At 67.9% G+C, this 13,545-nt stretch overlaps 2 protein-coding genes across 3 annotated transcripts; both read right to left on the bottom strand.

The window, feature by feature from the left end:
• Positions 1-52: 52 nt before the first annotated feature.
• CHLRE_12g539209v5 (uncharacterized protein) lies at positions 53-2,034 on the bottom strand. Of its 2 annotated transcripts, none has more exons than XM_043068722.1 (2): positions 330-2,034; positions 53-235 (listed from the first exon to the last, which is right to left on the bottom strand). In XM_043068722.1, the coding sequence occupies exons 1-2, from the start codon at positions 2,003-2,005 to the stop codon at positions 160-162; spliced, it is 1,752 nt and encodes a 583-aa protein (XP_042918817.1). In that variant the 5' UTR covers positions 2,006-2,034; the 3' UTR covers positions 53-159. The 2 variants fall into 2 exon arrangements, with proteins under 2 accessions (XP_042918817.1, XP_042918816.1); XM_043068723.1 differs by lacking the exon at positions 53-235 and having other exon boundaries at positions 433-520; positions 568-2,034.
• Positions 2,035-2,352: 318 nt separating this feature from the next.
• On the bottom strand, positions 2,353-3,264 carry CHLRE_12g539208v5 (uncharacterized protein). Its single transcript, XM_043068721.1, has one exon. It carries the CDS (start codon positions 3,216-3,218, stop codon positions 2,532-2,534), a length of 687 nt encoding a protein of 228 aa, XP_042918815.1. The 5' UTR covers positions 3,219-3,264; the 3' UTR covers positions 2,353-2,531.
• Positions 3,265-13,545: the final 10,281 nt, after the last annotated feature.

Below are 13,545 nucleotides of genomic sequence, written 5' to 3'. Positions count from 1 at the left end.
AGGCACACCCAGGTGCGTCACGGCGCCAGTGGTAAACGGCACCCCCCGTGTGTGGGCAAGGGCCCGTCAGGTGCGCAAACCTGCCAAGGCCCATGGCCTTGCTCTTGTCCGGATGGACACGGGCGTTGGACGCGCGGCAGAACAGCTGTACTGCCGCCATCAGGACCGGCCCGTCCACCGCCGGGTCGCGCGCCGTGAGGGTCGTGTCGTCAGCGTGGTGGGCAGCAGGTGGCGCCTGCTCGCCGCTGGGTAACAGGGGCGTGCGCAGTGCCCCTTGCTCCACCTGCCGCCGCAGAAAGGACGTCAGTGGCTGCATCTGGATGACCCACAGGGGTGGTGAGGCGGTGCTGCCCTGCGGCAAGCCGTTCAGCACTGGGAAGGCGTCAGAGAGCATCCCGTTCACACACACGCGGGCAGAGCCGTTGGCAGTGAGCAGGCGGATCCAGCGTAGCATGCGCGGCCCAAACCCCAGTCCCTCCGCGGACGCATACAGCCACTGTCGGTGCACCCGGTCATACGCCTTTTCAATGTCCAAGAAGTACAGCGCACCACCCTGCCGTGGCGTGCCGTCCGCGCCCACGTCCAGGCGCATCCATTCGATCAGGCCTTGGAGGTACAGCGCATTGTCTCCAATCCAGCGGCCGGTGATGAACGCGGTCTGCAGCTCATCCACAACTGCATCCAGGGCGGGCTGCAGGCGGGCGCTGACGGCCTTGGACACCATCTTGAAGTCGCAGTTGAGCAGCGTGATGGGCCGGTAGGACGCCAGCTCGGCGCGGTCCAGGCTTTTGCCCTTGTAGATGAGGGTGATGATGCCCTCCCGCCAGGAGGCGGGCAGCGCCGCCGCCATTTCACCGCCATCGTGGGCGTCTGCAGCGGCAGCAAAGGCAGCGGCAGCAGCAGCACACAAGCGCGGACCCAGCAGCGCCCAGAAAACCTTGTACACCTCGTACGGGACCCCGTCCGACCCAGGCGCTTTACCATTGGCGGAGCCAGCCAGCGCTGCCATCAGCTCCGCATCACTGAGGGCGCCGTCACCGGACCCCTCTGCGGCGGCCTGCAGATCCGCCGGAACCTTGCGGTCAATGGCCTCCAGAAGCTGTTGCTGCGACACCGTACAGACAGGCTGCACGCGGAACAGGCCGGTGGGGCTGGTGCTGCTGTACATGGCTGCGGCGGCTGCGGAGACAGTGTTGCGCGTGCCCGGCCCCGTGAGCGCCACAGGCGCCGGTTGCCCCGGCACCTTCAAGTGCGTGATGCGCTCCTGCGCGCCGGCTGCTGGCTCGTCAGCCTGCCGATGGAACCAGCGAGTGCCCCGCTCCCCATGCTCCTCCATCAGTGCAGCGCGGGCATTGTGGCTGGCCGCTGCGGCAGCTGCCCGCTCCTCCCGCACCGCCAAGTTGGCCATGGCCGCAGCCTGACGCTGCGCGGCGCTGGCACCCGGCCGGTCGGCCAGGGCAGCGGCCGCGTCTGCGGCCAGCACCACCCCATGCAGCCCGTCCCGGGTCTGGCGTGCATGCCGACGGTGGATGCTGGTGGCGGCCTCCCGCAAGAAGAACTTGTCCGCCTCCCATTGCGTGCAAGCGCCGTCACCTGTACTGGCCACGGGATTTGCGGCAACGTGCGCCTCCAAGCGCTGCTTGAGCTCCAAACGCAGCGAGGGGTGAAACAGCAGGTAGGTGGGGAAGCGCCACTGCTCCCGGTGCGCATGTGGCAGGTCGGGCAAGGACAGGGTGAGCAGCACACCGTTGTGGTCCCCAGGCGCCCCGTACGTGCGAGCGACATCCACCACCCACGGCGCCGCGGTGGCACTGACATACCACCGATCCAGGCGTGCGGGAGTGGCCGGCTTGGGTGTGGCCGGATGCGTGTAGCCCTTGGCGCCGCCGCGCTTGCTCGCCCAAGGGTCCACCAGACTGAACTGGGCGAGGAGGCTGGCAAGTTGCGGGGCACCTGCAGCACGTGACGGGCTAGGGGCCGCCTCCTTTTTTTTTTTTAAAGTCATCCTTACAAGGTTGCGGTGGTAGACTGACTGGCATCGGTGACACAGTTCCAGTCCCCACCGACAACAAGCACCCTGTCCGTGGCCAGGTGGGGATGCAGCCCGGCAAAGAAAGCAGGCTTGTCCGCCACGGCCGTGGGCGCATACACACACACAAAGCGCAGGCGCAGGTGACCCACGTCCCAATCCCAACATACCACACGGCCCGCCGCATCCGTTGACGGCGGCTGCAGTACGCAGCCTGGAAGGGACAGCCGACTCCGCGCCAGGATAGCCGTCCCACAGGAGCGGGGCGACGCTGCCGGGCTGGCAGCGAGGCAGTGGCGCCACGGAAGGCACGCCCCCTGCGCGGCACGAAGGCAAGACTCCAGCGCCGTCGTGTCAGTAGCGTGGGTCTCCTGCACCATCGCCACATCCGCCCCAACTTGCTGCAGGTGCGAGACCAGCGCCCGCGCCTTCAACGGCGAGCCCAGGCCGTTGACATTCACTGTCAGCAGCCGAAGGTTCGCCGCTCCCACTGGTGGCCGCATTATGAGCCCCCGCCGGCCACGGCAGCGCCGTGGCGGTTGCGGTTGCTGTTGCTGCTGTGGCGTTTGCCGCGGCGGCCGCCACCCTGGCTGGGGGGCGCGCCGCCGCCGCTGGTGCTCATGCTAACGGCACCTGAGCTGGCGCCGCCGGGGTGCAATGGAGCGCTGCCCAGGCTCATATGGCTGGAGGTACTGCGGCTGCGGTGCTGGCGTTGCCGGCGGCTGGGCCCGCTGGCCCCGCCGGGGTTCGCCGGCCCACGCTTAGCGGACCGCAGGGTGCGGGCGTCTAGGAGCACGTAGTCCATGTAGGCCGTCTGCACCTGCTGCGCGGCGTCATCCAGCTGCTCCGTCACGTCGGAAGGCAGGGGTGTATCTGCAGGCTGGGCTGAGTACAGGCGCCACCAGCCAGTGAACTCGTCGCGCAGCTGTGCCAGGACGGCGGTACGGCCGGCCGGCACGCGGCAGACGGCCCAGTCCGGTACGGTGGCGCCCTGGTCACGGAGGTAGGCGAGGAGGCGGCCACCAAGCGTGTCGTGGCCCAGCTGCGCCCACTCAAACCCCTGCACATCTGCGCAGCGGTTCTGGTGCGTCACGAGGTCAGAGCCGATGGCAACACACGCGTCCCGGGTCAGGCAAACGGCCCCGTACTCCGCCTCACTGCCCGCACCCCCACCCGCGCGCCCAGCCATGTCGGCCGAAGCCCCAGCCGGCGCGCCCAGGCCCCTGCCCCTGCCCTTACCACCACCCGCCGGTTGTAACGTCTGCAGTGGCGGCCGCGCCTGGGGCGGCGGCTGAGGCACTGCCTGCCCCGCTCCTCCACCCTGCCTGTGTGCTGCAGCATCGCAAGCCGCGGCACCTGTGGACCTTTGAAGAGCGGGCGGCGTACGATGCAGCATCACCAGGGGAACGGGCGGGGGCGTGGCCTCGGGCGCCGTACTTCCTGGCGCCGGAGGCTGGGGTGGTGGTGCACCCGGAGCACTGCCGGATTGCGGGTGTCAGCTTGGCGGACTACACGGTGCGGGACGTGCGGCGGGCCATCACTGCGGCTAACCCGGCCGCACCTCCGGCTCCGGCCCGCCCTGCAGCCATGCCGTGCCCAGCGCCAGCACAGCAGGCGGGGGGTTCGGGGACCCAGCCGGCGGCACAGTCGCGGCTGGTGGAGCGGGAGGCGGAGTGGCAGCGTGCAGCGGCGCAGCTGACCACCACGGCGGCGCAGCATTTCCGCAATAACCCGGTGGCTCTGGACCCCTGGCTCCACCGCACCTCTGCGGCAGCCGGGCTGCAGAACACGCCAGCGAAAGAACTGCAGTCGTATGCGTCCCCGTCCCAGCAGTCAGGTGAGGGGCCGCGGCGGTCCGCGCGGCTGCAGGAGCAGGCGGCGGGCGGGGCGGGGCCTAGCACGGGGCCTGCCACGGCGGCGGCGGCAGCAGCGGCGGCAGTGGAGGGCGACCCTCGCATGCCGCCCCCGGATGCGTCCCTTCTGCGGGGTACGTGGCGGAGGCTGTGGGACAGCCACGCCAGTCGGGGGGCAAAGGTACTTGTGTACCGGCTGCAACATGCTTACCTGCCTTGCGGGCTGTACAGGGCGGGCAAGGGAATTCGTCCACGGGTGACCACGGGGTGCGGGGGGTTGGGGGCGCACTGTCCTCACCCCGCCTGCGGGCCACCTGGCCCGCGGGCGTGGGCCAGCCTGACGCACATCTTCCTGGAGTGTCCAGCTTATGCGCAGGCGAGGACGTGGCTGCAGCAGCTGTGGGCCTGTGTTGCGCCCCAGGCAGCGGCGCCGCCAGTGACGGACGCGGGCTTCATGCTGGGGGACCGCATGGGTATGTGGGCCTCAGGCCCGCGGGGGGCGGGAGCGCTGCTGTGGAGCACTTTGCGGGCCACCTTCTTGTACGCCGTCTGGTGTGCGTACTGGTCCCGCGAGCCTGCTAAGCAGACGTCGGAGCATGTGGTTCGGGAGGTGGTCAGCGAGCTGCGCAGGGTGATGCGGCTGCGTTTCACTGCCGCCACGCTAACCCCTGAAACCCTGTCGGCTCTGCCCACTCAGCTTCTCACCGCACAGCTCAAGGCGGCTAAGCTGGAGCATTTTGTTGCCATCTGGACGGCGGGTGGCGCGCTTTGTGAAGTGGAGGAGGTTCAGGGTGGGTCACCGAAGTTGAACTTGCGGCTGACGCTTGCATCACCTGTGCAGGCCCCCTAGATTTCATTCTGGGCAGCATTTCTTTCCAGGCGCTGGTGTGGCGTATTATCGTCATCAGCTTGTCTGGCGCCCATGAGTACTAGCTCTGGCTGGAGTGGCAGCGCCTGGGCGGCTGTGGGACTTCCTGCACAGCGCGTCTTGCAGCGGACTGGAGCCCGCTTAGTCAGCGCCACATCTGGCCCGTTTAGTGTTCTGCTTGTGTCTCCTCTGCCGGTTCTACTGGGGTGTTGCTTAAGCAACCGACTTGTGGGGGTGGGGTGGGTTTGGGCGGCGCGAGTGTGTAGCGCTGGTGTTTTCTTTGCTGGCGCGCGGTGGTGGTGGTTCTTGCGGTTACGCTGTGGTGTAGGTTGGTGCTTGGGTTAGGTCTGGCGGTGTTTTTGTGCAACCCCTCCCGGGGGGCGGGGGGGCCAGCCTCCTGCTCTGTCTGCCGGGTCGGGGTGGGGTGGGGTGGGTTGGATGGGGGTGGTGAGTGGCGGTGTTCGAGGTGTTTGCTTTCTGTCTTCTTCTCTTTTCTTCTCTTCTTGCCCTATCAGGGTTCTGGTCTCGGGGACCAGGCTGCTTTCAGGCAGCAGGGGGGCAGCGCGTCTGCCCCTGGTCAACCTTGTAAGGATGATTCCTCAAAAAAAAAAACCATGGCGCCCCGACCCGCTGCCCCCACCATCCTGCTGTCCCCCGGCCGGCCGCCCAGTGGGCACGTGCGGTGGCGAGCTAGCACCGTCCTGCGGGGGAGGCAGCCCGCCGCCCAAGCGCCCTGCCCTCTGCTGCGGGAGCTGGGCGGGGCCACCGCGCCCTTTAGAGCGGGGCTGTTGCTGTGGCGGCGGCGGCTGCACGAGCTCGAGCAGCGCTTGGAGGCGCACGTTGCCGCAAATCCCTTGGCCAGTACAGGTGGCGTATGTGTGTTGCAGTTTCAATTAAAGGCAGCAAATGCGTCTACCACCGCAACCTTGTAAGGATGACTTTAAAAAAAAAAAGGTGACGGCGCTTGCACGCAATGGGAGGACAAGTTCTTCTTGCGGGAGGCCGCCACCAGCATCCACCGTCGGCATGCACGCCAGACCCGGGATGGGCTGCATGGCGTGGTGCTGGCCGCAGACGCGGCCGCTGCCCTGGCCGACCGGCCGGGTGCCAGCGCCGCGCAGCGTCAGGCTGCGGCCATGGCCAACTTGGCGGTGCGGGAGGAGCGGGCAGCTGCCGCAGCGGCCAGCCACAATGCCCGCGCTGCACTGATGGAGGAGCATGGGGAGCGGGGCACTCGCTGGTTCCATAGGCAGGCTGACGAGCCAGCAGCCGGCGCGCAGGAGCGCATCACGCACTTGAAGGTGCCGGGGCAACCGGCGCCTGTGGCGCTCACGGGGCCGGGCACGCGCAACACTGTCTCCGCCGCCGCCGCAGCCATGTACAGCAGCACCAGCCCCACCGGCCTGTTCCGCGTGCAGCCGGTCTGTACGGCGTCGCAGCAACAGCTTCTGGCGGCCATTGACCGCAAGGTTCCGGCGGATCTGCACGCCGCCGCAGAGGGGTCCGGTGACGGCGCCCTCAGTGATGCCGAGCTGATGGCAGCGCTGGCTGGCTCCGCCAATGGTAAAGCGCCTGGGTCGGACGGGGTCCCGTACGAGGTGTACAAGGTTTTCTGGGCGCTGCTGGGTCCGCGCTTGTGTGCTGCTGCTGCCGCTGCCTTTGCTGCCGCTGCAGACGCCCACGATGGCGGCGAAATGGCGGCGGCGCTGCCCGCCTCCTGGCGGGAGGGCATCATCACGCTCATTTTTTTTTCGCTCATCTACAAGGGCAAAAGCCTGGACCGCGCCGAGCTGGCGTCCTACCGGCCCATCACGCTGCTCAACTGCGACTTCAAGATGGTGTCCAAGGCCGTCAGCGCCCGCCTGCAGCCCGCCCTGGATGCAGTTGTGGATGAGCTGCAGACCGCGTTCATCACCGGCCGCTGGATTGGAGACAACGCGCTGTACCTCCAAGGCCTGATCGAATGGATGCGCCTGGACGTGGGCGCGGACGGCACGCCACGGCAGGGTGGTGCGCTGTACTTCTTGGACATTGAAAAGGCGTATGACCGGGTGCACCGGCAGTGGCTGTATGCGTCCGCGGAGGGTCTGGGGTTTGGGCCGCGCATGCTGCGCTGGATCCGCCTGCTCACTGCCAACGGCTCTGCCCGCGTGTGTGTGAACGGGATGCTCTCTGACGCCTTCCCAGTGCTGAACGGCTTGCCGCAGGGCAGCACCGCCTCACCACCCCTGTGGGTCATCCAGATGCAGCCACTGACGTCCTTTCTGCGGCGGCAGGTGGAGCAAGGGGCACTGCGCACGCCCCTGTTACCCAGCGGCGAGCAGGCGCCGCCTGCTGCCCACCACGCTGACGACACGACCCTCACGGCGCGCGACCCGGCAGTGGACGGGCCGGTCCTGATGGCGGCATTACAGCTGTTCTGCCGCGCGTCCAACGCCCGTGTCCATCCGGACAAGAGCAAGGCCATGGGCCTTTGCAGGTTGGATGGGGAGTGGGGAGCGGGGCACTCGCTGGTTCCATCGGCAGGCTGACGAGCCAGCAGCCGGCGCGCAGGAGCCCATCACGCACTTGAAGGTGCCGGGGCAACCGGCGCCTGTGGCGCTCACGGGGCCGGGCACGCGCAACACTGTCTCCGCCGCCGCCGCAGCCATGTACAGCAGCACCAGCCCCACCGGCCTGTTCCGCGTGCAGCCTGTCTGTACGGCGTCGCAGCAACAGCTTCTGGCGGCCATTGACCGCAAGGTTCCGGCGGATCTGCACGCCGCCGCAGAGGGGTCCGGTGACGGTGCCCTCAGTGATGCCGAGCTGATGGCAGCGCTGGCTGGCTCCGCCAATGGTAAAGCGCCTGGGTCGGACGGGGTCCCATACGAGGTGTACAAGGTTTTCTGGGCGCTGCTGGGTCCGCGCTTGTGTGCTGCTGCTGCCGCTGCCTTTGCTACTGCTGCAGACGCCCACGATGGCGGTGAAATGGCGGCGGCGCTGCCCGCCTCCTGGCGGGAGGGCATCATCACGCTCATCTACAAGGGCAACAGCCTGGACCGCGCCGAGCTGGCGTCCTACCGGCCCATCACGCTGCTCAACTGCGACTTCAAGATGTTGTCCAAGGCCGTCAGCGCCCGCCTGCAGCCCGCCCTGGATGCAGTTGTGGATGAGCTGCAGACCGCGTTCATCACCGGCCGCTGGATTGGAGACAACGCGCTGTACCTCCAAGGCCTGATCGAATGGATGCGCCTGGACGTGGGCGCGGACGGCACGCCACGGCAGGGTGGTGCGCTGTACTTCTTGGACATTGAAAAGGCGTATGACCGGGTGCACCGGCAGTGACTGTATGCGTCCGCGGAGGGACTTGGGTTTGGGCCGCGCATGCTGCGCTGGATCCGCCTGCTCACTGCCAACGGCTCTGCCCGCGTGTGTGTGAACGGGATGCTCTCTGACGCCTTCCCAGTGCTGAGCGGCTTGCCGCAGGGCAGCACCGCCTCACCACCCCTGTGGGTCATCCAGATGCAGCCACTGACGTCCTTTCTGCGGCGGCAGGTGGAGCAAGGGGCACTGCGCACGCCCCTGTTACCCAGCGGCGAGCTGGCGCCACCTGCTGCCCACCACGCTGACGACACGACCCTCACGGCGCGCGACCCGGCGGTGGACGGGCCGGTCCTGATGGCGGCAGTACAGCTGTTCTGCCGCGCGTCCAACGCCCGTGTCCATCCGGACAAGAGCAAGGCCATGGGCCTTGGCAGGTTTGCGCACCTGACGGGCCCTTGCCCACACACGGGGGTGCCGTTTACCACTGGCGCCGTGACGCACCTGGGTGTGCCCCTGTCATGGGACTCGGATGCGGCTACAGCTGACTTGTACACCAGGCGGGCTCGCGGCATGGCGTTTGTGGCGCGTCTGTGGGCTGCCCTGTCTCTGACTCTGGTTGGCCGTGTGCACATTGCGAAGCAGGTGCTGGCGGCGAAGCTGGCCTACCACTTCAGCTTCCTCAACCCGTCGCCTGCGCAGCTGAAGGAACTCACCGACCTGGTGGACCACTTTGCTGCGCGCTCCATGCACGCTGAGGACGCCAGCCTGGTGTCGCACGGGAACCCGCTCCTGCTGCCAAAGCGGGAAACGGCATGTCTGCCGTACAAGGACGGGGGTGTCAACCACGTCGACCTGCCTGCGTTCCTGTCTGCCCTGCAAGCTAAGACTTTCGCCCTCCTTGCCCAGCCAGGCCGGCAACCCTGGAAGACGCTCACCCGGGCGCTGCTTACCCATGTGCGCCCGGACTCCGCCACCACGTGGGCGTGGATGTACAGCGACGCGCCGGCGCCAGCGGGGCTGCCTGCCCGGCTGGCGGTCGCGGTCGGCCACGTGCGGAGCGCGGGTGTGGAACAGCATCCGCCGCAGCCAGCCACTCAGCCGCCAGCGGCGCCGCCACAGTGGCGGGTTAGCCTGGACCAGCTGTGGGTGGCTAACGCTGCGGGGGCTGTGTCCTACGTCCACTACACGGGGCGGCTCTTGGAGCCTGGGCCTGGCGTGCTGCCCCCGGCGGTGGATGGGGCGTGGCAGCCTGCCTGTGTGCTGCAGCATCGCAAGCCGCGGCACCTGTGGACCTTTGAAGAGCGGGCGGCGTACGATGCAGCATCACCAGAAGAACGGGCGGGGGCGTGGCCTCGGGCGCCGTACTTCCTGGCGCCGGAGGCTGGGGTGGTGGTGCACCCGGAGCACTGCCGGATTGCGGGTGTCAGCTTAGCGGACTACACGGTGCGGGACGTGCGGCGGGCCATCACCGCGGCCAACCCGGCCGCACCTCTGGCTCCGGCCCGCCCCGCAGCCATGCCGTGCCCGGCGCCAGCACAGGCGGAGGCGGACAAGTTCTTCTTGCGGGAGGCCGCCACCAGCATCCACCGTCGGCATGCACGCCAGACCCGGGACGGGCTGCATGGCGTGGTGCTGGCCGCAGACGCGGCAGCTGCCCTGGCCGACCGGCCGGGTGCCAGCGCCGCGCAGCGTCAGGCTGCGGCCATGGCCAACTTGGCGGTGCGGGAGGAGCGGGCAGCTGCCGCAGCGGCCAGCCACAATGCCCGCGCTGCACTGATGGAGGAGCATGGGGAGCGGGGCACTCGCTGGTTCCATAGGCAGGCTGACGAGCCAGCAGCCGGCGCGCAGGAGCCCATCACGCACTTGAAGGTGCCGGGGCAACCGGCGCCTGTGGCGCTCACGGGGCCGGGCACGCGCAACACTGTCTCCGCAGCCGCTGCAGCCATGTACAGCAGCACCAGCCCCACCGGCCTGTTCCGCGTGCAGCCGGTCTGTACGGCGTCGCAGCAGCAGCTTCTGGCGGCCATTGACCGCAAGGTTCCGGCGGATCTGCAGGCCGCCGCAGAGGGGTCCGGTGACGGCGCCCTCAGTGATGCAGAGCTGATGGCAGCGCTGGCTGGCTCCGCCAATGGTAAAGCGCCTGGGTCGGACGGGGTCCCGTACGAGGTGTACAAGGTTTTCTGGGCGCTGCTGGGTCCGCGCTTGTGTGCTGCTGCTGCCGCTGCCTTTGCTGCCGCTGCAGACGCCCACGATGGCGGTGAAATGGCGGCGGCGCTGCCCGCCTCCTGGCGGGAGGGCATCATCACCCTCATCTACAAGGGCAAAAGCCTGGACCGCGCCGAGCTGGCGTCCTACCGGCCCATCACGCTGCTCAACTGCGACTTCAAGATGGTGTCCAAGGCTGTCAGCGCCCGCCTGCAGCCCGCCCTGGATGCAGTTGTGGATGAGCTACAGACCGCGTTCATCACCGGCCGCTGGATTGGTGACAACGCGCTGTACCTCCAAGGCCTGATCGAATGGATGCGCCTGGACGTGGGCGCGGACGGCACGCCACGGCAGGGTGGTGCGCTGTACTTCTTGGACATTGAAAAGGCGTATGACCGGGTGCACCGGCAGTGGCTGTATGCGTCCGCGGAGGGACTTGGATTTGGGCCGCGCATGCTGCGCTGGATCCGCCTGCTCACTGCCAACGGCTCTGCCCGCGTGTGTGTGAACGGGATGCTCTCTGACGCCTTCCCAGTGCTGAACGGCTTGCCGCAGGGCAGCACCGCCTCACCACCCCTGTGGGTCATCCAGATGCAGCCACTGACGTCCTTTCTGCGGCGGCAGGTGGAGCAAGGGGCACTGCGCACGCCCCTGTTACCCAGCGGCGAGCAGGCGCCACCGGCTGCCCACCACGCTGACGACACGACCCTCACGGCGCGCGACCCGGCGGTGGACGGGCCGGTCCTGATGGCGGCAGTACAGCTGTTCTGCCGCGCGTCCAACGCCCGTGTCCATCCGGACAAGAGCAAGGCCATGGGCCTTGGCAGGTTTGCGCACCTGACGGGCCCTTGCCCACACACGGGGGTGCCGTTTACCACTGGCGCCGTGACGCACCTGGGTGTGCCCCTGTCGTGGGACTCGGATGCGGCTGCAGCTGACTTGTACACCCGGCGGGCTCGCGGCATGGCGTTTGTGGCGCGTCTGTGGGCTGCCCTGTCTCTGACTCTTGTTGGCCGTGTGCACATTGCGAAGCAGGTGCTGGCGGCGAAGCTGGCCTACCACTTCAGCTTCCTCAACCCGTCGCCTGCGCAGCTGAAGGAACTCACCGACCTGGTGGACCACTTTGCTGCGCGCTCCATGCACGCTGAGGACGCCAGCCTGGTGTCGCACGGGAACCCGCTCCTGCTGCCAAAGCGGGAAACGGCCTGTCTGCCGTACAAGGATGGGGGTGTCAACCACGTCGACCTGCCTGCGTTCCTGTCTGCCCTGCAAGCTAAGACCTTCGCCCTCCTTGCCCAGCCAGGCCGGCAACCCTGGAAGATGCTCACCCGGGCGCTGCTTACTCATGTGCGCCCGGACTCCGCCACCACGTGGGCGTGGGTGTACAGCGACGCGCTGGCGCCAGCGGGGCTGCCTGCCCGGCTGGCGGCCGCGGTCGGCCACATGCAGAGCGCGGGCGTGGAACAGCATCCACCGCCGCCAGCCACTCAGCCGCCAGCGGCGCCGCCACAGTGGCGGGTTAGCCTGGACCAGCTGTGGGTGGCTAACGCTGCGGGGGCTGTGTCCTACGTCCACTACACGGGGCGGCTCTTGGAGCCTGGGCCTGGCGTGCTGCCCCCGGCGGTGGATGGGGCGTGGCAGCCTGCCTGTGTGCTGCAGCATCGCAAGCCGCGGCACCTGTGGACCTTTGAAGAGCGGGCGGCGTACGATGCAGCATCGCCAGGGGAACGGGCGGGGGCGTGGCCTCGGGCGCCGTACTTCCTGGCGCCGGAGGCTGGGGTGGTGGTGCACCCGGAGCACTGCCGGATTGCGGGTGTCAGCTTGGGGGACTACACGGTGCGGGACGTGCGGCGGGCCATCACCGCGGCCAACCCGGTCGCACCTCCGGCTCCGGCACGCCCTGCAGCCATGCCGTGCCCAGCGCCAACACAGCAGGCGGGGGGTTCGGGGCCCCAGCCAGCGGCACAGTCGCGGCTGGCGAAGCGGGAGGCGGAGTGGCAGCGTGCAGCGGCGCAGCTGACCACCACGGCGGCGCAGCATTTCCACAATAACCCGGTGGCTCTGGACCCCTGGCTCCACCGCACCTTTTTTTTTTTTTTGAGGAATCATCCTTACAAGGTTGAACAGGGGCAGACGCGCTGCCCCCCTACTGCCCGAAAGCAGCCTGGTCCCCGAGACCAGAACCCTGACAGGGCAAGAAGAGAAGAAAAGAGAAGAAAAACAGAAAACAAACACCTCGAAAACCGCCACCAACCACCCCCAACCATCCCACCCCACCCCACCCCGACCCGGCAGACAGAGCAGAAGGCTGGCCCCCCCGCCCCCCGGGAGGGGTAGCACAAAAACACCGCCAGATTTAACCCAAGCACCAGCCTACACCACAGCCTAACCGCAAGAACCACCACCACCGCGCGCCAGAAGAGGAAACACCAGCGCTACGCACCCGCCCCGCCCAAACCCACCCCACCCCCACAAGTCGGTTGCTTAAGCAACACCCCAGGAGAACCGGCAGAGGAGACACAAGCAGAAGACAAAACGGGCCAGATGTGGCGCTGACTAAGCGGGCTCCAGTCCGCTGCAAGACGTGCTGTGCAGGAAGTCCCACAGCCGCCCAGGCGCTGCCACTCCAGCCAGAGCTAGTACTCATGGGCGCCAGACAAGCTGATGACGATAATACGCCACGCCAGTGCCTGGAAAGAAACGCTGCCCAGAAGGAAACCTAGGGGGCCTGCACAGGTGATGCAAGCGTCAGCCGCAAGTTCAACTTCGGTGACCCACCCTGAACCTCCTCCACTTCACAAAGCGCGCCACCCGCCGACCAGATGGCAACAAAGTGCTCCAGCTTAGCCGCCTTGAGCTGTGCGGTGAGAAGCTGAGTGGGCAGAGCCGACAGGGTTTCAGGGGTTAGCGTGGCGGCAGTGAAACGCAGCTGCATCACCCTGCGCAGCTCGCTGACCACCTCCCGAACCACATGCTCCGACGTCTGCTTAGCAGGCTCGCGGGACCAGTACGCACACCAGACGGCGTACAAGAAGGTGGCCCGCAAAGTGCTCCACAGCAGCGCGCCCGCCCCCCGCGGGCCTGAGGCCCACATACCCATGCGGTCCCCCAGCATGAAGCCCGGGGCTGCAGCTCCACCTTGCCCTGTCCACGCATAGCCTGGCGCACGGAGTGCAGGACCTGACGACTCAGCCCCAGGGCCCCAGCCTGCCTACCTACCCAGTCCTTCTGGTGGGTGCCACCACGGGGCTCCCAGAGGGCGAGCAGCTGTCCTCAGCCGGCGTCCG

This window comes from Chlamydomonas reinhardtii, chromosome 12 (genome assembly GCF_000002595.2).
Source record: "Chlamydomonas reinhardtii strain CC-503 cw92 mt+ chromosome 12, whole genome shotgun sequence".
Lineage (NCBI taxonomy): Eukaryota > Viridiplantae > Chlorophyta > Chlorophyceae > Chlamydomonadales > Chlamydomonadaceae > Chlamydomonas > Chlamydomonas reinhardtii.
This window is presented reverse-complemented; position numbering and strand designations above follow the sequence as displayed.

Coding starts and splice junctions, on each gene's coding strand:
- CHLRE_12g539208v5 (XM_043068721.1), bottom strand. CDS start 3,218: ATGGCTGGGCGCGCGGGTGGGGGTGCGGGCAGTGAGGCGGAGTACGGG.
- CHLRE_12g539209v5 (XM_043068722.1), bottom strand. CDS start 2,005: ATGACTTTAAAAAAAAAAAAGGAGGCGGCCCCTAGCCCGTCACGTGCT. Junction 236..329: donor AGCACCGCCTCACCACCCCT/GTGGGTCATCCA, acceptor AGCGGCGAGCAG/GCGCCACCTGCTGCCCACCA.